The 22,600-nt window shown below is 53.0% G+C and overlaps 1 protein-coding gene across 13 annotated transcripts in view; it reads right to left on the minus strand.

Moving 5' to 3' along the window:
* NFIX (nuclear factor I X) overlaps positions 1-22,600 on the minus strand; it is a 104,556-nt gene that overhangs the window by 63,964 nt on the left and 17,992 nt on the right. For 3 of the 13 annotated variants that reach the window (XM_038567111.1, XM_038567107.1, XM_038567101.1), the window contains exon 2: positions 4,018-4,549. In XM_038567111.1, the coding sequence (XP_038423039.1) occupies positions 4,018-4,435 (418 nt within the window). In that variant the 5' untranslated portion in view covers positions 4,436-4,549. Of the gene's footprint in view, positions 1-4,017; positions 4,589-4,862; positions 5,051-5,537; positions 5,967-17,439; positions 17,590-22,600 lie in introns of those variants that run through there. The other 10 variants (XR_005375073.1, XM_038567109.1, XM_038567102.1 and 7 more) reach the window with 10 other exon arrangements.

Consider the following 22,600-nt stretch of genomic DNA (forward strand, 5'->3'; position numbering starts at 1 on the left):
GGCTCCATGCAGAAAGCCCAACGCAGGACTTGATCCTAGGACTCCGATATCAAGCCCTGAGCCGAAGGCAGACGCTCAACCGCTGAGCCACCCAGGTGTCCCTCAACTCCTTATCTTTAGAGATGTGCAGAGATAGATCTACAGATGAAAAGCCTGGATTTTCTTCTAAACAACAGTGTGGGTGGGCAGTGGGGGTATGGATGAGTCCAGACTGGCCACAAGTTGGCAACTATTGGCACTGGTAGTGGGGGCTGTTCCTTCTACGCATGAATTTCTCCACAATGCAAAAGTGAAGATAGAGGAAAGAACCACCATCCACATATCTGGACTTCATGCGCCTCCACTACGGGCCTGTCAGACGAAGCTGACAAGAAGAAGCTGCCATTTCCATTCAGTAAAGCATTTTATTACTCAGATTTTTTTTTTTTAAGTAATCTCTCCACCCAGTGTGAGGCTCGAACTCACAACCGGAGATCAAGAGTCACATGCTCCACCAACAAAGCCAGCCAGGTGCCCAAGATTTTTCTATTTCCAGGAGTTGAAGCCTAGGTTAGGGCAGATTTGAAGATACCAGTTCACCTTCAGGGCCCCATGGAAGCTTTGGAAATAGTCTAGCAGCACTTCCAGACCAGCTCAGCCATCCATCCCCACACAAACAGAGGCCTCCTGGACCCAAACTCCCGTCTGTCTCCGACCACTAAACTCTGGGCAACCTTTTTGGATGAAAGGACACCACCCAGATGCACCTCTCCTCCCCATGGCAGTGCTCTCTGACCCTGCTCTGCCTCAACCTCCCCTCCTAAATGGGACAGACACATGATAAGAGTCCTTTCCCAGCAGGAAGGTTAACCCTCATGGGGGCCATAACATACTTTGGGTGGTCTTTTGTACCCCACACACTGGGAGTGGAGCTCCTGACATCACACACATATCCTTTATTCTCTCTCCAACCATGACTCCTCCTGAAGCTTCATGCAGGGCAAAACAAGAGCACACAAGGGCCCCAGGTGCTTTGGAGGTAAAGTAGTGCCCTCATGCTTACCAACATGTCAAATTCACTTGTCATCGAACCTAGCACCACCGCTCAGCCCAGACTGGGTCCTCTGGCGCAGTTTTAAGGGAAGAAAAGTACTTCTTTTGGAATCCACAGCAACTCTTGTCTGAGCCCTTGCCACCCTAGCCCCCACTCCCAGGTTACAGTAGGAAGAAGGAGGAAGTGGCACCCTGCTGGGGATGTCCGAGGGCAGATACTGTCAGATCCATGCTGTTTGGGGAATTAGCTAGGAAAAGACATTTTCTAGCAAACTGGGGTGGCTTGGGGAGAAAGCTGTGCCTGCTTCTCAAATTCTTGAGACCACCTATCCCAGGCCCACTGGTAGCCCATGCTGCAACAACTCACCCCCACTCCTGCAGTAAGGCAGGTTTGAATTAGAGCAATTCCAGCAAGAAATCCTACCTTTGTTGAAACTATCTGGAGTCCAGGGAGCCAGAGTATAGATGAATTATTTTAGGGATCCCTGGGTGGCGCAGCGGTTTGGCTCCTGCCTTTGGCCCAGGGCGTGATCCTGGAGACCCGGGATCGAATCCCACGTCGGGCTCCCGGTGCATGGAGCCTGCTTCTCCCTCTGCCTGTGTCTCTGCCTCTCTCTGTGTGTGTGTGACTATCATAAATAAATGAAAATTTAAAAAAAAAGAAAATTTTAAAATGTCCTCAGTTCTCCACTCAGCTTTTGTCAAGGAACTGGACCTCAGCCGGGACAGAAATGTCTGCGGCCACATTCGATGGGCCATGAATTTGCTCATATTCCTGGGCAAATGATCTCATTATAGCTGGGGGGCGGGCAGGGATGCCTCCCTTCTCCAGACACCTGCTTGGTTAGTCCAGGAGCCAGAAGGTTGGCCAGAAACGGTCTCCTTCATCACACACACTTCATCCTACCTCAGCCCCATGCTGGCACCAGTCAAGAATTTGGCCCAAAATAAAAGAGGCCCGGAAAACAGCCTGGCTATAGGAATCTAGCTAGAGAACAGGGTAGGAGGAAGCCAGAGAAAGGTGAGTATTGATTTCCATCTTAGAAGCCCTAGTTCTGAAATGAGAAGGTATAGAATCCTTGCAGAAGATCTATCTGACAGACACAAACTCAAGCCTCCAAGCTACCCCCAAGCTACCTCCAGCACCACCAGGCACACACCCTCCCCAGTCTGACTTGCTGTGTAGACAGGGAATGAGAGAATAACTCTTAAATTTTTTCTTTAGTCTCATTTCCAGAAAGCAAAAGGATGAACAGAGGAAGAAGACTGGTAGCTGATCATTCTTCATGAGGGGTCATGATAGTCACACAGGGCCAGGTACAGCCCTAGAAAGATCCCTGGAAGGAGCAACGGCTCTAGGGGTGGGGATGGGGGGTTGTCTGCTGCCTCCATTGGACCACTAAAGCCACCTCTCAGAATGAGAGAGAATGTAAGTAAGGAGAAAGTCCTCAAACACCACCTTTTCCTCCCTAGAGTTGTCCAACATCTAAACCCTCAGCTAACCTGAGTTGAGGTTACCTTCCTGACGCAGTGCTAAAAGCACCCCAAAATTTCATCTCTGGGTTAAGTCATACTGCTCCTCCCAACTTTCCAAACAGGCAAGCGAGTGACCACAGCAGAAAAGTGAGTTGCTTTTCTTTTTTATGAATGAACAGGAAGGAAGACACACACACACTTGTGGGAAAGAACATTCACTAGAGTTGAAGTTAAGCCACATTGTTACATTTGCATAAAGAGAGAAAGAAGGGAAACAAGGGGGGAAAAAATACCGGAATGGTGGAAAGGAAAAACACACACACACACACACACACACACAGAGAAAAAGGTTTGGTAGCCCTCTCATTACAAGTTGGTTGGGCATAATGTAAACACACTTCTGCCTTGCTTAATCACAGAGTGCCGCCCGTTTAGGTTTCAAAGGCGGCAGTAAATTGGGCGTAGCTGAGTGGAGGCTAAAAATTAACCAGCCATCTCTGTTTCAATTTGTAAGAAAACAAAAGCGGAAAGAAATTATAAAAAGGGAAAGGGGGAGTCGGTGAAAGGAACAGAGGAAGAGAACTGCACCACTCTGACCCAAAATGCTGGGTGAAACTGGAAAAGCAAAGAGAAGTGGAACTACTTTGGAACACAAAAGGAAAAGGGAAATTTGCAGAGTTTTTGGATTGTTTGTTTCTTTCAGACCACTGCCGCAAAAACGCCCCTCCCTGCCTTGCCTGTGCTGGGGAGAGCATCTCTGCTGCCCAGCAGAGGGGTGGGAGCTGCGGGCAGCCACCCCGGGATCTCCCCACTTGAGCCGCACACTGTGGATGGGAGAGCGCAAGGAATCTCCTGCTCCTTTTCACTCTCTATGAAGTCAAATGACTTTCCTCCTCTCCCAACAGCCAAATCCCAGCCAAAACAGCTCCCGCCTGGGCATCTGGGCCCCAGAATCTCTCCGCCTCTGCCTTCTTTCCTCTTTTCTATTCATCCTGGCTCCTAACCGGGGGTTTTGCACACCCCTCTCTCCGCCGAACTGCTGCCCACCCCGCTTGTGCCAAATCCCGCTTTTCCCCGGGACTTGTGGGGAAGCCGCAGGGAAGCCAGCACCCGGCTTCCAATACTTCTGACTCATTTTAAATCTGAGCTACGAGTGATTTTTGTACATGTGTGGTGGTGTTTATCACCAATTCTCACCACGGTGGATAATTCTGGGGCAGCCTGGTCCTAGTCCTAAGCCCTGCAGCGTCTTTGGGGTAAGATGAGTCCTCCAAAGATGGAGATGCACGACAATCCAGTAGGTACCGTGGCAAGAGAGCAAAGGAGGAAGAATGGACAGGATGGAAGGGAACGGAAGAAGGGAAAGGGGAACATCACACATGCTGCAGCCCTGGGCAGAACACGCGCACGAGTTAGGCCCATTGCGTGTATCCTTTGGAAAGAAGAGGAACAATAAAACAAATGCCAGCAAGTAAAATAAAATGGGGAGGGGGGTTGAGAGTGACCTACCTGGAGTGTGGACAAAGTAAGCCAGATAAAGATCCAGTTCTTTGATTGTGACTCCAATGTGATGTGGCTGGACGCAGAGGCCGGGGTTCGAGCACTGGGGCGACTTGTAGAGCCGCTCCCCATCAGTACTTTCCAGGGGGATCCCCTTAAACAAAATCACCATGACCAGGTCCAGCCGCCACACCTTGTCGGCCTGGCGCAGGCAGTCAATCCGCCGGATCTTGCCCTTCTGGTCGGGGTTGGAGAGCACGCAGCAGGGGGGCTTCTTGCCCGTGATGGTCAGCACAAAGTCCTCTCGGAACTCAGGCCGGATGTCTTTGCGCAGCTTGGCCAGCAGCCGGGATGCCCACTTCTGCTTGATCTCGGGCTTCTCGCCCAGCAGCTCGTCCTTCACCGCCCGCTCCTCGTCCTTCGACATCCGCTTCTCGTGCTTCTTGAAGTACTTGCGCTTCCGCGCCTGCAGGTTGAACCAGGTGTAGGAGAAGGCGCGGACGTGAGGCAGCAGCGCCTCGATGAACGGGTGGAACTCATCCTGCAGGCGGCAAGCCGGGAGCATGCGGGGCGAGGGAGGACGGGAGGAGGGGAAGACGGGGTGAGGGGGAAAGAGAAAAGGAGAAAAGAAGCGTTAGAAGGGGGGCACAAGAAAAATCGCCTCCTCCTCCTCCTCTTCCCCCCTCCCACAACAATTTTCTCTTGTGATTGTTCTACAAAAGTGTGGTCTGGAGCCACCACCAGCCTAGCCAGCCGCTTGCTCCCATCTCAGCCTCAGCAGCCAGACAGAGGCACCCAGAGCCTGAGCACACACCTATTCTCTCTCTCTCTCTCTCTCTCCCTCACTCACTCACACACGCGCGCACAGACAACGTTGCCGTCCACACACACACGCTGCTGGTATCCCCGCCAGGCTCTGTCGCGCCCATGACATCTCCATGTTCTATCGCTGCCGCAAACTCCTGTCAGCTCGCCCCGCTGCAGTGTCCGGTCTGCACCGATTCTCGAGGACGCACAGGCGAGGCGTGCGGGGGCCGCCTCGTGTCCCGACACCGGTCGGGTTTTGGCCACCCCCAAAAAGAGCGAACATGACATCCAGGAGCCAGCGAGGAACCGGATTTGGCTTTCCCCTCCCCAAGCTGTTTTCATTCTCTTTTCTCCTGCTCCAATTGGAACATCCACCCCAGCATTTTTTTTAATCAGATCTAAATCCTAAATATGTGATTTCAGCTTTGTTACCGACACCGATACTAATGTTAATCACAGTAATAAGGAACAAAACACTTCTTGTTAGCACAAATAAGGTGGTTGCCTCGGCCACATTAGGGTTAAAAGCTACGTGGGGCGTCCTGCAGCCCCTTCCCCACTGACCCCTTCACCCTCTTTCCCACTCAGTCAGGTGACAGAGGGCTGGGCTCTCGCTTTTTGTTTTTTGTTTTTTTTTTTTTTTGCTTGTTTGCTTGTTTGAAGTTTAAATAATAATTGATTTCTGTTTACAAAAATAAAACTGGAAAAAATTAAATAATTACCATTGATCTGAAGCACCCGGCAAAGCCCAACGCCCGATTCTGAGCTTCTGGACTCAACAGAGTTGTGAGTTGGGGGCGGGTGGGGGGAGGGGGAGGGGGAGGAGCAGGGGAGGAAGGTAAATGTTTTAAAGGGGGTTATTATTGGTGTGCTGGGGAATAGGGGCCGGGCTTGGGTGGATTCTCAAACCCTTCCCCCTCCTCCCCCCTCCACGCTCCATTGCACAGAAGGGGGAAATTAATATTTTTTTTGAAAAGGAGCAAAAAGAAAGAAAGGTCAGGGATAGCAAGCAGAGAGAGGGAGCGAGCCGGTTGCCACACACGCCAGGTAAACAAAAGCCAACAAAAAAATTTTCAATTTCGCCTCCTGTGCATCCTCTTTCAGTTTTAAGAGAGAGAGAGAGAGAGAGAGAGAGAGAAGGAAAATATGCAAAATTTAAAAATCAAAACCTACCTCCCAATCATCACCCCCAACACACAGTACACCCTACCCCACCCCCCACCCCACCCCACCCCCCCCGTACAAAACAAAACAAAAACAAAAACCAGGAGGGGGAAAGCAGCAGCTGAAGAAAAAGGCTTTCGGCTTTGGCAGCGGCACAGGGGTGTAAACTTCGCGCTGCCTCCCTCCGCCTCTGAGCCTGATCGCAGGCAAAGGGGGAGCTCGCAGATTCCCGGGGAAAAGGACGAGTTCGGACCGGCTGCAGACCGTCGCTGGCAGACGCGTGCAAGAGAGAGAGGGAGTAAGGGAGGGAGGGAGGAAAGAAGAGAGCGAGGGAGAGAGCGAGGGAGGACGTGGATGGGATGGTGCTGTGTGTGTGTGTGTGAGAGAGAGAGAGAGAGAGAGAGAGTGCGAGAGAGAGAGAGAGAGAGAGAGAGAGAGCTGGTTGGGTTTTGGATTTTTTTAATTAATTAATTTATTTTATTTATTTTATTTTTTTTTTTTTTTTGCTTTTCTCTCTCAAACTCCCTCTCTCTCCCCTTTCATGCTCAATCCCCATCCATTTGCCTGTGCCAAAGCCAGTAAAAAGGGGGGGAAGGAAGAGAGAGAGAGAGAGAGAGAAGGATCCACCTATTTGGCAATGAGACATCCTCGAGCAGCCAATGGCTGTGTCCAAGGGGAGGAGGGAACCAGGCGAGCCGGGAGGGTGGGGAGAGCCCCCGGCAGTTGGAGACCAAAAACAATTTGCCCAATCGACAAGTTCACGTCTAATGAACAAGCAAAGTCCAGCAGTTATGAATTTTTCATTCCAGGCTCCCACTCGGGTCCATTTGGCAGCAGCCAGCCAGCAAATTTGGAAGGGGGGGGTAGAGCTTGGGGGGGGGTGCTAGGATTGAGGAAGACACGGATTTTTTTTCTCTTTTTTTTTAAGCCAGAAAAAGAAATAAATAAAGGCCTGGCTCGGGCGGGCGCCCCAGAAGGCCTTGGGGAGAGCAGCTGCGCCTTCTCTGTGTTTTGGTTTCAGTCTCTTTCTCTCAGGCCCTCACACTCTCTTTCTGGTTCTATTTCTTTTTTTATTTATGGAGCGCACAGGGGCGAGTGGAAGTTTTCCTCCCTGGCCATACACGCGAGCCTGCGGTGCTATGAATAGAAAGAGAAGAAAGAGAGCTCGGAAAGTGTCGATGCCAGCAGCACTTCCAGGGCAGGGACCTGGCGCCCAGGGTGCGGCCACCCCTTCCTCCCCGAGCCTGGCTGCCGCTGGCAGGAACACTCCCAGACGAGGTGTACACCCACCCCCAGGCCCCCAGCGAGCTCGACTGCCTCCCTCAGCCTACACCCAGCCACGCACGCTCCATTAGCGGTGACGAGGGATGCCAACGCAATGCAGCTCGGCTAGAGAAACTGCAACAGTTTATTAAAATAGCCTCCTGTCACAGCACTCCGCTGACAAGCACTACATGCAGCCACAAACACAACAGCCAATCCCAGGGAAAAGTGACAAAGGCAGGAAGATGGACACTACTTCTGAACAGTCACTGAGTCTTGCGATGCCTCCCCCCAGTCCCTAGACACTTCATTCTTTGCTTTCTCCAGCTTCGCTTTCTCTACTTGATCCATGTTTAGTGCTTCTAGGTTCTAGGTTGGAGGAGGGGCAACACTCACCTATCCCCCCAATTCAATTCAGACTAAAGGGCCCCGCACCCATAGAACCCCTATGGAGCAAGGTGCAAGAGCATACAAAAAGAAATCAGCATGAAAGGAGAAAGCTAAGCCAGGAAACAACAAACAAGAAAAGAAAGGCTCTAGCAGGAAAAGCCGGACAACTTTGGGGAAACCGAGTCATGGGGAAGCAGCCTTCCTCCCAGCCAAGTGAGAGGATGATTGCAGGAGAGGGAGGCCTGGGGTGAGTGCCACCTCCACAGGGTTCTCTCTGCTAGGGGCTACTGGGCAGCCTGCCTTAGGCCTTGGAAAAGCTGTAAGGAGGGGACAGTTATTAAAAGAAGAGCAGAGAACACGAACAGACAGGGAGAGACTGATCCCGCTCAGAACTGTCCCTACAGCTGCCCTCTCCCCAGGCGAGGCTCAGCCCTCAGCTGGCATCGAGAAAAAGGTCACTGCTCACTCGTGCCCCTTTCTTCCCCATCTGAAACCCTGTGCTCGGTGGCCTTTATGCTGGCAGAAAGGTTCCCGGAAGAGCGCCTGGGGTGTGCCAAAACAAAACATGCAGCCCTGGGCTGGCGCTGAACCTTGACAATGGGAAAGGTGCGGGCCAGCACCTGGGACCCTGGTCCAGGTCCTGAATTGTCTGAAGAGAGCTCACAGCTGACCTCAAGAGAAGCAGAGGTGAGCAAGCAGGAGGCAGGTGTCATTGCGGACAGGCCTCAGAGTAGCATTCAATAATTAACATCATGTTAATAACCAGCTTCAGTCCAATTAGCCAAAGATGTTAACTGAGTGACATAAGATACCAAACCCTGCCTCTCCACCTTGAGAGAAGCAATCTTACTTTCTAGAGTCAAGATGAGATGGTAAAAACCAGAAGTGAGTTTATATTTGGCACACGGGTGTTTTTCTGGCATTTTGATTTATACTAAATATTAGACACCGAACAGAAAATGGCCAACATGGGCCTCCTGGAGAATTCTGGCATATTTTGTTTCACAGACCACAGTGCCGGGTAGAAAAGATGCGCAAAACATGGGTTGATTCAGAAACCAGTGGTACAACAGGGTGGGTGGTGGGGAGATGGAAAGATCCACATGGAAGTTAAGGAAACAGGACAAGATGCACTATTCATTCTGGAGGGAGGGGTCAAAGGTCGAGGGAATGGCAGAGAGAGTGGACGTAGAAGTGGCCCAGGAGGGCCAGGGGAGTTTCTCAATAGAGCCTCAGGGATCCATACAGAGCCCACTGCACCCCCTCAATGCTCTCTTAACAGGAGGAGCAACAGGCCCTTCCCAGGGGAGTAACACGGAAGGAGAACAATCGGCAATTGTCCTTCTCCTGCCAGTTGTTGTAACCTTGAAGGTGGGCAGAGTGGATTCCCAGGGAGCACTCTCCCCTAACCCTGTTCCCACAGGGGCCACTGTCTGGGGTGTGCAGGAGAGTTTCTTTTTTGGAAGAGAGACCAGAGGCCAGGGTATTCCTAACGGTTGGAGGGAGGGGAGAAGCTCTCTCTTCCATGGGCACACACGGAGAGGAATCAATCGGGTTCCATCAGAAACACTGGGTATGCCCCCACCGCAGCAACCTCCTCCTCCTCCATGCCCCAGTGGTGGCTCTAGGCCCTAGACACGCCTCTCAGGAGCCCCAGACAAAAGGGGACTGTCCCCCTTTTGTTAAGAGAGTGGAGGCTCTGTTGGAAGATTACCTGTCCCAGACCCAGCCTCCTTCGCTTCTCCCCTCCCGCCTGGGCTGCGGGCTCAGAGGCTCTGCACCCTGCACACGGACAAGAGCCAAGACAAAAAACCCTCAGACAATTCAAGGCTTCTCCAAGGGCTGAGTCACCCACAAGTGCAAGGGTTCAGGGTATGGAGGGAGCAAGGGGACAGGCAGGCCTCTGAGAGAGGGGAGGGGGGAGAGAGGATGAGAGAAAAATAACAGGGAGGGGGGAGAGGAAGCCAGTGATGCTGGTGAGAGCAGGGAGCAAAAAACAAAACTAAAGACAAGAGAGAAAATAAAAGAAAAGCAGGCAATTTGGGGGGAAAGGTGTTTTCTTCACTTAAAAGAAAAACTGAGAAGCCAGAGATAAGACTTTAAAAATTAACATGGGCTTTTGGTTTGTGGAAAGGGATTTTTCTGCCTTTGTGAGAGAAGGGCCTCTCTTATTGTCAAGCATATAGAATTTGATTTTTTTAAAGCAACAGTTTTCACTGAAACATTTCTGAAATACCCAAGCCAGTTTCAGCCATCACTAGGAATAATGTGCCTCCAAGAGAAAAAGACTGATCAGACCACAGTAAAAGAGGATAAGAGAGAGAAAGGGAGAAGAAAGCCAAACCTGGAGCGAGAAAGCCAAGCTGGCCCCAAAACTGCAAAGAGAGAAAGACAAAGATGGAGGGAGAGAAGACAAGGGTGAAAAGAGAAAAAGAAAAAAGAAAAAAAAAAAACACAAGCAGGGACAAAAAACAAGGGCTCTGGGTCAGGGGTAAAAAAGAAAAACTAGCTGAGGAAAATGCCTGCTTCTATCGCAAGAAAGTGAAGAAAGTAAAATGTGTGGTTTTCCAAAACTCCACAAAACAAATGAAGCCTTGTGGATTACTTAAGGGAAAATAGGAAAATTCATACAGAACCTCAGTATTCAAAAGTCTTCAAGGAAACAAAATAGTCTTCCCAGCTTGAGACAGTTTTCAAAAGTGACCCATACCTGCCAATAGTGAAACATCTAGAAGCATAAGAAGTTGTATCTTTAAAACAGGGCTGCTGTTTGAACGTTTATCTTTACAAAAATCCTATTTGTCCACATCCTACTTGCTTTAAGACCCAAATTTATTCTCTCAGACCCTGGACACATGCTGATTTTATATATATATATATATATATATTTCCATGCTAATTTGGAAAACTATACACAGTGAGTGCAAATAACTAACAAAACCTACATAGGACTAACCAGATATTTCAGTATCCATTTTACTACTGCCTATCTGCAGCCTGGGTGAAAAAGGAAGCAGGAAAATGTGAAAAGCCACAAATAGAGCCCTGATTAGTCTGCCCAATTCCTGGGATTTTTATAATTCATCATTGGCCTGAACGGAAGGAGGTCAACTTTGTATCCCCAATATCTCCCATCTTGTCCCACAGAAGGAGGGACACAAGAAGGCACAGAAGAAGGCAGTGTCCGGACCCTGGGGCAAAAATGGAAAAAGAACTGTAGTGCAGGCAGAAGGAAGGGGCCAGGCCGGCTTATCCTAGAGGTAGGTGGGGCCTCCCCTCTCCAGGGGGTGGGGGAAGGCGGGAAGGGGTTCTGCAGCCAGAGTAAAATCATCCAAGAATCTGGAAATGCCAGGCATGGAAACCAGAAAATGCACATTGCGAGGAGGCTCAGAGAATTTGGACAAAGCGGGTTTTTGGCTGACTTGGGCCTGTTTTCCTCTGCTCAGGAAAGGCAGCCCCACACAATTTTTCTAGCGTCCTCGCGATCGCTGAATGGAATTGCCCTACACCCCCATGCTGGGTCTAGGATACGGCCTGCATCAGAACCAGGCCGCACATTCCTCTCCTATAAAACCACCTCCCTTTCCCTTCTTTTTCTCCTCCTGTCTACATACAAACTGGGAGCGGTGGCCTGGGATCGGGCCAACAGGCAGCCTCGTTCTGGCTCCAAACACTACCCTGCTCCAGGCGCATCTCCCCTCACCCTCCTGGCACCAAATAAAATAGGGTAGGAACAGAGGTATTGGGAAGACCGTCTATTCTCTCTAGTGCATCTGGAAATTTACTTTCATCCTCTACAGAGACTAGAAAACAAAAACCCTAGTCTTTAATTCACTATTTAGCTTGAGACTTCCTTATGCCACCAAATAGAAATAAAAGCCAGGAAGGCCAGAGCCCTGTCCTCCAGCTGGAGGGCTACGTGGGATCCTCCGCTGGGCGCACAAGGCAGAGGATAGCCATGGACTTGGACTTGAAGGCGCAAGAACAGTGCAGAGCCTGAGTCTCACCCACCTGGTGCCACTAGAAAGTGCCACTCAGCCATGGCCTCGGCCCCAGAAGAAGGAAGAACCCCACAAGCCAGCTTCACAACTTTCTCTGAGAACTGAAAAACTGACAAAAGGCACGGGAAGGAGAAACCAGCACGTGAAGTTGAGGTCTCTGAGGCCACGTAAAAATGCCCAGAGAGCAGGAGAGGCCAGAGCAAATGGCAAAATGTTGAAAATTTGCCTGAGGCCAGCTGTAACTCCCGACCCCATAAATGGCTTAGGGATCCTCTAGGGGAGATGTTCCTCTCCCTCCCCACGACACTGATCCTGCACCTCTGAGACTCCTCTAGTGGCCCTCCCAGGTCTTCAAGAGTTCCATCAGGTTCCACTGTGATACGGCCTTGCTTTACCTGGTCTATTCCCACCACCACCTACCCCGTGCCACAGGACAGAAGGACCAGGGCAAGAGGAGAGTTTCTCTGACACCCCCCCCACCCGCCCTCGGCCGGTCTGCACTCCTGGCACCCTTGGCCCACAGAGAGCCTATTTCTTGCAGTTGCCGCGGCAACAGGCAGTGCCCAGAGCCAGGGGCAGAGAGCAGGGTGGCCAGGATAGGAACAGCCTGGGATTTTCACTGCTTGAGGGCTCAGGGGAGCTGGGCCGGCCCTGCCTAGGCAAGCAGCTTCCCCAAAATGTACAATTTTAGGAGTTGGAAGGAAGACATTTTTCAATCCTTCAAAATGTATTGCTCTCCCCAACTATTTTATTAGCAGGATTGTGGCCAAGAAAACCTGAGAATTCTCATTCCCCTGATGTCTAACCCCTGCGGAAGCTGGCACCGGGGTGCCAAAAGCTCAGGACCTGACCACCCCCTCGGCCACAAATCCATCCCTCTCCGGCTCTCTTTCTTTCTCACCCTCTCTCCCCCTCTGTGTCCTCCAGCTCCAACACAAACTGTTTGCACGGGAAGTCTCCCTCTATGACCCGATTCAGCACACACAAGAGAAAACTGTGGGCGACAGACCCAACGTCCTAACGAACTTGAGTTAATTAATGCTAAGGAAGAAAAGAGGCGCCCTCGCTCTGTTGAATCACGGTTCACTAGCCCTTTCAGTTTGCTGTGGGTGGAGGAAAAAAAAAAGAAGCTTTTTGGTTCAAATATTTTTGGGGGGCGAAGGGAAAACAAAAACACCGCAGAAGGGCCGTGGAGGGTGAAGCTGTAGTACCTGCCCAGAGGAGCAGAGGCTAGGGCAGCCGAGAGCGTCCTCCCTGAAAGCTTCTGGCCTAAACAGTCCTGAGAAGGCCGAGAAGGGGAAAGAAAAGGGAAAAAGGAAGGGATTATCACTTGATTGCCAGCCTGTTCAAGTAAATTGCTCAAAAAATTACACCCTCAGACTATAAAATATATGTGTGTGTGTATATATATATATATATATATATATATATATATATATATATATCCCAAACCCAACAACTCGATTTGAACAGAGCCGTGAAGATGTTTTAACAGAGCAGAAAACCGAAATATGGATGGCACGCATACAAAATTTTAAGTGTACAGAAAAAAAAAGAAGAGGTGGTAATCGGGGGGCAGAGAGAACAGCTGCAATTTTGCTTTCCAGATGTTGACAGCAAAATGTAATTGGCAAGTAACTTCTTCCTTACCACTTTTCATCCTTTGGTCCTGAGATGTTAAAAATCCTACAACTAGATCTGAGTCTGCAGGCGGTTTCCTGGCACTCCGAACACACGTGGATGGGTCTGGAAGCCTCGTGGGCCACACGTCTGTGAGCTTTTTTATCAGCCCACTAATTTTTACAAGCCCTGCCACCATTCTTTAGTGGGAGACCTAAGCAAAGTAGGCTGGAGGACATTCTTATTTAAATCATCATTTATTATCATCATTATTATTATTTTGTAAGGGAAGGCCTTTTCTTTTGAGGCTGGGTCTTCCTTTTTTAAAATAAAAAAACTTTTTAACTGAAATGTGTAAAAAGAAGAGCAGAAGATAGCACACTTCTAAGTCTGGCGCTCGATACATTTTCACAAAGTGAACATACCTGTGTAACCCCACCCAGATTAAGAAATATAACATTTTCAGCACTGCTGAACAGGCCTTTAGTTTTTAAGCTATAGAGTTCTCATAGTTTATATGCCTTAGAAACAGCTCCTGCCTCCACCAGTAATGTCAAATGCAAGTACCTATGTATACACATGTGTTAACAGAGCAGCATGCACTACTCATGTGATCACAAAAAAATGTGTGGTGAAAAGAAGCCCCTTGAAACCTCATTGCTGCAGAGGGGTTTCTCGCCTCTCTGTCTCTGTCTCTCTCTGTGCCTGCCCAGCTCTGATCCCATCAACAGGGCAACCAACTGTGCAGCAGGGTTAGCAGACCAGCAGGGTGTGTGTGTGTGTGTGTGTGTGTGTGTGTGTGTGTGTGTGTGTGTGTTGGACAAACAGGGCCCACCAAGCTGAAAGCCAAATAGCCGTAGTGACCAACGGGAGTAAGAGACTCTCTGTTCACCCTGCCGGCTGGCAGAGACTGGGGGGCTCCAGGGATGTGGGGGGTAATGGGGAAGTGGCTCTGCAGAGCCAGGGATTCCTGAAGGGTAAGTGAGCACCCATCCAGGCAGGCTGCCCTCATTCCAGTCCCCAAAAGTCTATCAGGGTGAGGAGTGAGGGGGTCCTGGGGCAGAGCTGCCACAGGAAGGGAGGCCCAATCCTGCTGCATCTGCCTCCCCCTTCCCTGGCTCCAGCCCCAGCTGGCTCCCCCCTCACTTTCACTCGCACTAAATTTACTTTATAATTTTAAAATTAAATTTTAAAAAAAGCAGGAAAGAGAAAGCACTGAAGGCAAAGTACCTCCCACAATATCTCTCCAAGGGGGGGGGATTCTGCTTATGTAAAAAGACAAAATGCAAGGGATCACGAAAAAGTCTAAGCACCAAATAACAAGGAAAATAAAAGAGAAACACATTTAATTAAAAACACCTGAAGCAAATAAATAACTAACTCCTTTGCAACTCGAAGCAGTGCCTGTGGGCACAAGTCTCTACCTCCATTTTTTGCCCACTTTTCCCTTTTCTTTCTCACAGGGAGCTAAGACTTCCCAAGCACTACAGAAACTCCTTTTCCTTTTGAGCCCATCCACCCCACAACTGGGGGAAGGGTGGGGCACCACTTAACATCCCACTAGCCTGAAGCAAACCTCTACAGCCCTGATGAAGCGCCCTTTCCTCGATTCCCACATCTCCCCAGGCCATGCCCACCATTGGCTCTGTACTCCGTTCTCCTGCCTCAAATCTGGTCCCTGTGGGTGGTGGTAGTACTGTCCTGGGGCTGGACGCCAGACCCAGCCCAAGTGGGCAGTTCTCTCCCCTACCACGGGTACTGGGCTGCCAAGTCAGGCTCAAGGACCGAATTTTCACTTCCTATTGCATATGGGGCTGAGAAGAAAGAACTGTTCAGCTTAATTTAAAATATGACAAGGGATCTGAGCCCTCTAATCCTGCGATCTTTAGAAATACTTGCTTCTTTTTGGAGGGGGGGGTAGTGCAGGGTAGGCATCAAAACTCTGCCTCTGAGACCCCACCCCCCCACCCCCCCACCCAGTTTGACTTTCCCACCAGCCCGCCGCCTGGGAAACGCGCCCTCGGCTGGCACAGGGGTACCAGAGCCCGGCTCCTTTCTTCCTTTCTTTCTTTTTTAAATCGCTCTAGCGCAAACCAGGCAGTGGGTCAGGGCCCAGAGGCGGGGGAGGGAAGAGGAGAGGGTTGTCTCTGAAAGAGGGGAAAAAAGGAAAGCTAGGCTCCAACTCCAAGAGAGGAACGGCTGCCGCAAGTTTCCCGGCTTGTGCCAGTTTGGGGATTTGCGAATCAGACCGGAGCGGAGGGAAAGGCGGGCGAGAAAAAAAAGCCCGCATTAAAACTAACCAGCTCTGCCTAAAAGCACGCTTTTCACCCTTAAATAAGACAATGACGAGGGGAGAGAAGAGACGAGTTATTTCTCACTCTTTAATTATTCCAATGCTTAGCATTATTTAAAAAAAAAAAACCACACACATTAGCCAATGATACATTCTAACCCTCAACAAAGCTGGTATTTTTCTCTGATTACAGACTTTGCCGCGGCAAACCCGGGCTCCGACGACAGAGGCAGCGCAGAAGCGCGCTCCTAAATGAGACACAATTTTATTAAAATCATAATAATTCCTTGCATTTCTATAGCGCCTTTTCAGTGTCGGAGATCCCAGGTGCCCCACGCCCGGTTCTACAAGGGAACTGGCGACCAAAAAGCTCTGTCGTGAGGCAGGCGAGCCTCGCCAGCTCCACAGAGTGCCACCGGCATGTATTTTTCTTTCTTTTTTTAACAGCCCGGTTCCATCAGCCTCTGTCTCACGCTTTAAAAAAGAAAAAAAAAAAAAAAGTAATAAAACTCCTTTAAATTAAAAAAAATATTTTTTTAGAAAGAAGGAAAACATGACCTGAAATATAAGGTGTTGGGGGTGTAGCCAGTGTAGTCTGGGAGTCTGGGGCCTGGGGGTGCTGCTGAAATGGGCTGCCTCTGGGTTCAGTGGGCAGGGTCAGCCGCTGCCCGGGTCACCTCCCCAGGCACAGCTGGAGTAGGCTGAGTCATCTGCACTTGGAAAAGGAAAAGGACCTAACACCACCAAAGCGCATTTAAGTAATTTGGCCGATAAGAAGTTGTGTTAATGACTGGTTTCCGAGGGGCCTCCCATTGGGAGGCCCCGGGGGCACTTTCACTGAATGCTGGGGTGCTGCTCCAGCTCGGGAGGGGTGGCTGGGTGGCTTCATCCGGACACCAGCCTCCTCCAACAGGTTAAGTCGGGCCCACTCCGTGCACACGTTCCTTTTCCACGATTTTCCATCCTTTTCCCCCCCTTGGCCGGCCCAGGTAGTGCTGCAGAATGGTTGGCAGCAGTGGAGCAGGGGAGCTTAGCACCCCCAAATTCAAGAAGTCATCCGTTGAGAGGAAACGCAGTGTTGATCAGAGGGGATCTGGGCGAAATTTTTTTAAAGGTTCTTGGAGACTGCGCAACTCCCGGGGCCTGAAGGCAGAGGAGAGGGGAAGGGAAAGCACATTTTCTGCCACTTAGTCACATTTCTTCCCCGTGCTTGCTGGAGGCCAAACGCCCCCAAACCCAGCCAACCCTCGAAACAAACAAAAATCTCCCCTGCTAAATTTCCCCTCCCTCATTCCCCAAAAAGAGGCGGCGCGGGGAGAAATGCGGGGGCTCTTCGGAGGCCTGGGGTCCGGAGGCAGCGACGCGCCGGCGAAGGGGCGCAGAGAAAGGACCCTCTCCAGATCGGTGTCCCGAGGCTGCCCTCAGATTCTGGGGCATTTAACCCCAAAAGTCCTCCGCGCGACCAAAGAATATCAGGAATTACCAACATCGCACTCATTCCAAAGCCCTCGCGCGCATTATTCCCGGTCGGGGATCCGGACCCGCACGCACGCGGGGAAACAGGCAAAGGCGGCCCGCAGCCCCACCCGGGGCGCCTAGGGACCCAAGCGGCTTACAGGCCAAAATGCCGCCATTTGAGCCCCTTCTGGCGGTGGCCTTGCTGCCGCAAAGGTTGAGGGCCCCAGAACGCGACCCGGGCTGGCCCTCGACGCCACGCGGGGTCACTTTTGGGTGGTCGCCGGGGCGGTTAGGCCGCGCTGGGGCGGAAGGGAGCCCCGCCGGCTCGGCGCGGGGCGGAGGGAGGGCAAGGACCCCCGCAGGGACCGGGCCTGGGGGCGGCAGCGGCCTTGTTCTTAGCCTCGCTCCTTCACGCCTGTTCGGGTTTCCTCTCACCTGCCCGTGGGGGCGGTGGTCCTTCCTCAGTCCTCGCTCAACTGCCTTGTGCGGTTCCGCCCAAGCGACCCAACCGTCGTGGGCACAGGCGCTGGGCGCACTGCGGCTTCCCGCCTTTTTGCCTCCACGCACGCGCACGTCTGACTTTGCGCACGGCCCGCTCAGGGCCAACGGCCCGCGGTGCCCCGGGGCCAGGGTCACCCGCACCGTCGAGGGGTATGTTGTCGCTTCCACCTGGGGATGTGCGGTGCAGGGGAGCGAGGCCGTCAGCACCTGTGTCCTGCCGCGTGGAAAGAACACAGCCCTCCCCCTGCCCGAGCCGCGGGAGGGTCCTCCCCACGACCTCCACCCCCACCCCCGCGCCCGCCCACCCCGGGCGTGAGCTGATTGCGGCGGGTCCGGGAATGCCACGCACGAAAAGAACACCTTGGAGGCAACAATGAAAGGCGCTTGTAGGCGGTGGGCACCTGGCAAGGGGCATATGCTGGGGCTAGTACATGATACCGGTGGCTCATTTCTGCCGAGGTTCGCAAAGGCACACGACGTGATGCACCCGCGTACCTGGGGGGTGGGAGGCGGCCTGGTTGGGGCATCAAAGCGTTATAGTTGGGCAGTGGGACCATCTAGGGAGTCCTGAGACAACCCCCGCCCCACCTCTGCTCGGCAAAGCGCTTCTATTTTAAGATACCTCCCACCCCTCCAAAATCCACCCACTCGCTCCTGAGGTCCCTGGTGCGCAAGGGGAATCAGCCTCCGCCCCAGGCGCACCTGAGGGGAAGGCCTGGAGGGCAGCGCAGGGTCTGAGCTGCCAAGCTGGGCTCATGGGGGCAAATGGAAGTTTCGCCCGAGGAGGGGGCATTAAATGGCCTCTTTGTGGAGAGGAATTGTGGGCCGTCACTCAGGATTAATTTAAGCAGCAACAGCAAACACACACCAAAAAGCAACGTCTGGCCGCCAGCACCCACCCCCGCGATTGTGTTTCGGGGAGTGCTGCAGGATTCGTTGGTGTGGCCCGGCCTTTAAGAACGTGGGGCGTCCACAGCGGGAAGGGGGAAGGCTGCTGCCGCCGCCTGGTCCCATGTCCCTGCTTGGCGAAATGGGTTTGCAGGTTTGGGACCAAGCCGAGAGGGGGATGGTAAAATCCAAGTCCAAACGTGGATTAGGAATTGGGAGGAGGGTCTATATAAAATACATATAAAGGCACAAATTTCCAATATAAATATGTCACATGCAGGAAAGCCACCGAATAACAGTTCTGGGGCTCTCACCTTCACCCCAGGGACATTTGGGGAGGCGGGTGTTATAAGAGAAATCCGGCTGGCGGTGGGAATTAGGCCTCCGCTTACCGGTCTCCTCCCCCAACAACCTGAATGCTTCTTTGGAGCCAGGTGCCCTGGGCGGCCTGGCAGGTGTGCAGCTCACGTGAAACACACGCGTGTGCAGGCTGGGGAGGTGCTTACCTACGTGGGCCTGGAGCCACGTGTGTGGGCATCAGCACCTCCTGTAGGCTTGTGGACCCACCTGAGCCCAGCACACCCATGGGGGCACAGCGCAGTGCCTGTGCTCAGAGCCAGGTCTGGGCACAAGCAGGATAGTGCATGTGGTGTGGTGTGGTGTGGTGTGTGGTGTGTGTATGTGTGTTAGGGGGACCCCATCTGATGTCGGGCAAGGGCGTATTTATGGGCATGTGTGCTCCTGGCAGTCTCACTAGGGTGTCAGGCCTGTGTGTGCATATAAACTGGCGGTGCCTGGGATCCCCATGGGGGTGCTAGGCAAGAGTGTGCTTGAGACCCCTGTCTAAGCCTCTGCGAGGGGGTGTGCTTATGTGTGCACATGAAAGCCCGCCTGAGTGTCCTGCTGGGTTGTTGGACATGGGCATGCGGGTCCAGACGGGTGCACCCGGGTGCACCGGGATGCTGCACCGGGGCATATGTATGTGCTTGCAAGCCCCTTAGGAGCGGCCATGTGTGCCGGGCCACCATCGAGACCAGCAGAACCTGGATCTAACCCCTGAGCAGGCCAGGGGGCAGGGCCAGCTGCCCAGCCAGCCTCGGCGGGAAGTCATTGGAGGCGTGTTGGTTTTGGCCAGGGCAGCTCTAATGGGGGAAGCCCCGGGGAGCGGCAGGGGTGGAACAAAGAAGGGGAAAGTGAGAGAAGGCGGGCAGCAGAAGAGGAGGAGGAATCGCCCTGGAATGCGGAGAGCCTTGGGGAGTAGGGGTGCTGGGCAGCCCTAGTCTCTGGGCCCTGGCTTTCGGGGAGGGACTTCACTGGGGCCTACAGCTGCCAATTCCTCAGTCCCCTACTCCTTCACCCCCATCCCCACCCCCAGGGACTGAGACCCTGGCCCCAGCCAAAGGCTCTTACCCACGACATCCTGCCACCACAGGCCCACAAGGAGCCAAATAGCATTTGGGGTGGAGAGCCTGGCTCATATTTCCTCAGAGGGCAGACAGTTTGAGGCCCCTTCCCCTGTTTCTTGGCTGGACTGCTTAGAACCTCAGTTCTGCCCATCTGGGGAATGGGAAGGGAACTCCCACAGGGAGGGTTGGGAGGGGGAGTCTCAGCTACATAGGAGTGGGTTGAAAGACAGGGTGACCTGTTTAAGCCTTGCTTGCCCCTGGGGCCCGGACTGAGTAATTCCTCCCCCCCCCCCCCCCCCCCCCCCCCCCCCCCCCGCACCTCCAACCCCATGACCTTGGCACTTGACCTTGTGGCCTCTGTTTCCTCATCTGTAAAACAGGTTACTCATACCTGCCTCATGTGGGGAGGGTTACAGGAGGTCATCTGCACGCGTGCACGCGCGCGCACACACACACACACACACACACACACTCCTCCTGCTGCCCAGGCATAATTGCTCTGGAGTTGGTAGCTGTTATTTTTATTGTGAGGAGTCTATGGCTGTGACAAGCTGTGACGCTTGGTGTGATCGCGTGAGGCTGGCTGTGCGTGCGACTGTGCCGCTGTGTGTGTGTGCGTGTGTGTGACAGGTTGTGTGTGAGACTGTGCGTGGACGACAGATTGTGCCGGTGTGCGGCAGTGCCTGTGACAGGCTGTCACTGCGCGACAGACTGCGGGTGGCGGGGTGTTGCGGGTACTGACTGTGAGTGGAGATGAGGCAGTGTGTGTGGGGCTGGGACTGGGGGACTCCCGAAAACCTACCTCGGTGAGGCTCTGGCTAACAGAGGAGGAGGATCTCAGGGACAATGGGGAGTCAGTCCAGGGTCCCCCCCCCAGGCCTTGACCTTTCTATTGTGTCCAGTGGGACTCTACTTGCTGGCAAATCTGGGTAGGTGATGGATCGGAGGAACTCTATGATAGAGCCTCTCCTTCACTCACTGTTGCCAACTAAGGTGCTCACGTCCCCCCCACACCCCACCGCCCAGCTTCTTGCTCGGATTCAGAGGACCCCGGGAGGGTCACCGGAGATCTCAGGATATGGAGGACTCCAGGTCTGGCTGGCTTCAGTAAGGGATACACACCCCAAGCCTGTTTCCCACACTCTCCCTGAGCTCCAGGCCTGGGCAGGGCTGGTAGAGACAGAAGTAAGGATTTGGGGAAGCTCAAGAAAAGCCAGGAGAATAAATGGAAAAGGTGAGAAGACCAGAGACTTGCCTGGGACCTGGAGAACCTGCAGCTCCTTGAGGTTGGGGCCTGCAGTCAGGGTGGATGCATATCAGGTTTGTGGGGGGCAGGACTGGCTGCCACTTAAGAGCACTGCTTGTACTCCAGGCTCTGTGCTCAGTCCCCGATTTTAGGGACTCGCTCCTCATATCAACCCTGCCGGAGGGAGGAGAAAACCCAGGCACCCTCCTAATCAGTGTGGATTCCCCTTCTATCACCCCAGCCCATCTCTTCCCTCTTCAGTTGGGGAAACTGAGGCTGAGAGGAAGGGACTGAGGGGAAGGGCTGAGGGGAAGGGACTTGTTTGCACACCACCTCATGCCCAGGAGACCTGAGGATACAGGACTTCAGGTTTCCAGAAACCTCACTAGCTGGAAAAATCCCAGACCCAGTGGGCTAGGGGCAGCACCCCGTGAACCCCGCCCCCCATTTCGTGTGTCAGGAAGTGTATGTTTTGCATGTATGGTATGGGCACGAGGGTAAGGTCCACAGCTGTCGAGTGTCTGGTGTGCAAGCCGCAGCAGGATGTATGTGTCCCTCTGTTGGTGCGGGCCTCTGTGCATCTGTGTGTCCATTCAGGGCCAGCCCCTGCCACAGAGGGGGGAGAGGCATCGAAGCACCCCCCCCCCCGAAAGTGTGTCTTTGATACTTGCAGCCTCGGCAGCGAAAAACAAGTTTCCACAGGGCCGCCTTGGGCTGAGGCCAGGCCGTCCTCAAATAACATTTGAAGTTACTTAGCAAACTTTGTTTAGTGCCGAGAGAGGCAGAGAGGCCCGGGCAGCAGGCTTTGGGGGGGGGGGAGGAAACCGGTTCCTCCAAAGTCCCTTGCCCCTCTGGGGGCACGAGTGCCCAACATGGGGCTGAGTTCTCCTCCCCAAAACTCCAAAGAGGAGGAGCAGGAATCCTGAAGCCCTGAGGGGGATCTGGGAGGAGGAAGGATCTGGGCACCCCACAGATAAAACCTTGCTTTTGCCAGTCCAGTCCCTAGACTTTGGCAGGAATGCCCACCTTAGTCTCCTGGTAGCCCAGGGGCTGACTCTGGGTCCCTGGGTCTGGTTAGACACGGAAAGGTCTACATTTTCTGTGCTGCCCCCTTTCTGCAGCCCAGCTCTGCCAGCCTTGAGGCCGGTTGTACAAGCTGGCCCTGAGCATGTGTCCCCCTCCAGACACACACACACACACACACACACTCACACACAAAACCCCTGGTGCCCACATTCCCAGCCCTCCCAAACTCTCATTTCTAGGGTCCCAGCCCCAGGCAGCAGAGAAGGCCCGAGAGCCAGCAATGGCGGGTTTGGAAGTGAGATTGGTGCCTATGGGAGGGGGAGGAGGAGGAGATGCCAAAAATGGTGAGCCATTACAGGCAAGCAGGCAAGGGAGGAAGCGAGCAGGGAAGATGGAAGCCAGGCGGGCATCCTCGCTGAGCTCTGGGCTGCGAAGGGGCATCGAGAAAAGCAGTCCAGGGCCTTCCAGGGAGCAGGCATGGGGGGACAAGCCCCAGGTGGCACGGGACAGGCAGGGGGCCGGGAGGCGC

This window comes from Canis lupus, chromosome 20 (genome assembly GCF_011100685.1).
Source record: "Canis lupus familiaris isolate Mischka breed German Shepherd chromosome 20, alternate assembly UU_Cfam_GSD_1.0, whole genome shotgun sequence".
In the NCBI taxonomy this organism is placed as follows: domain Eukaryota; kingdom Metazoa; phylum Chordata; class Mammalia; order Carnivora; family Canidae; genus Canis; species Canis lupus.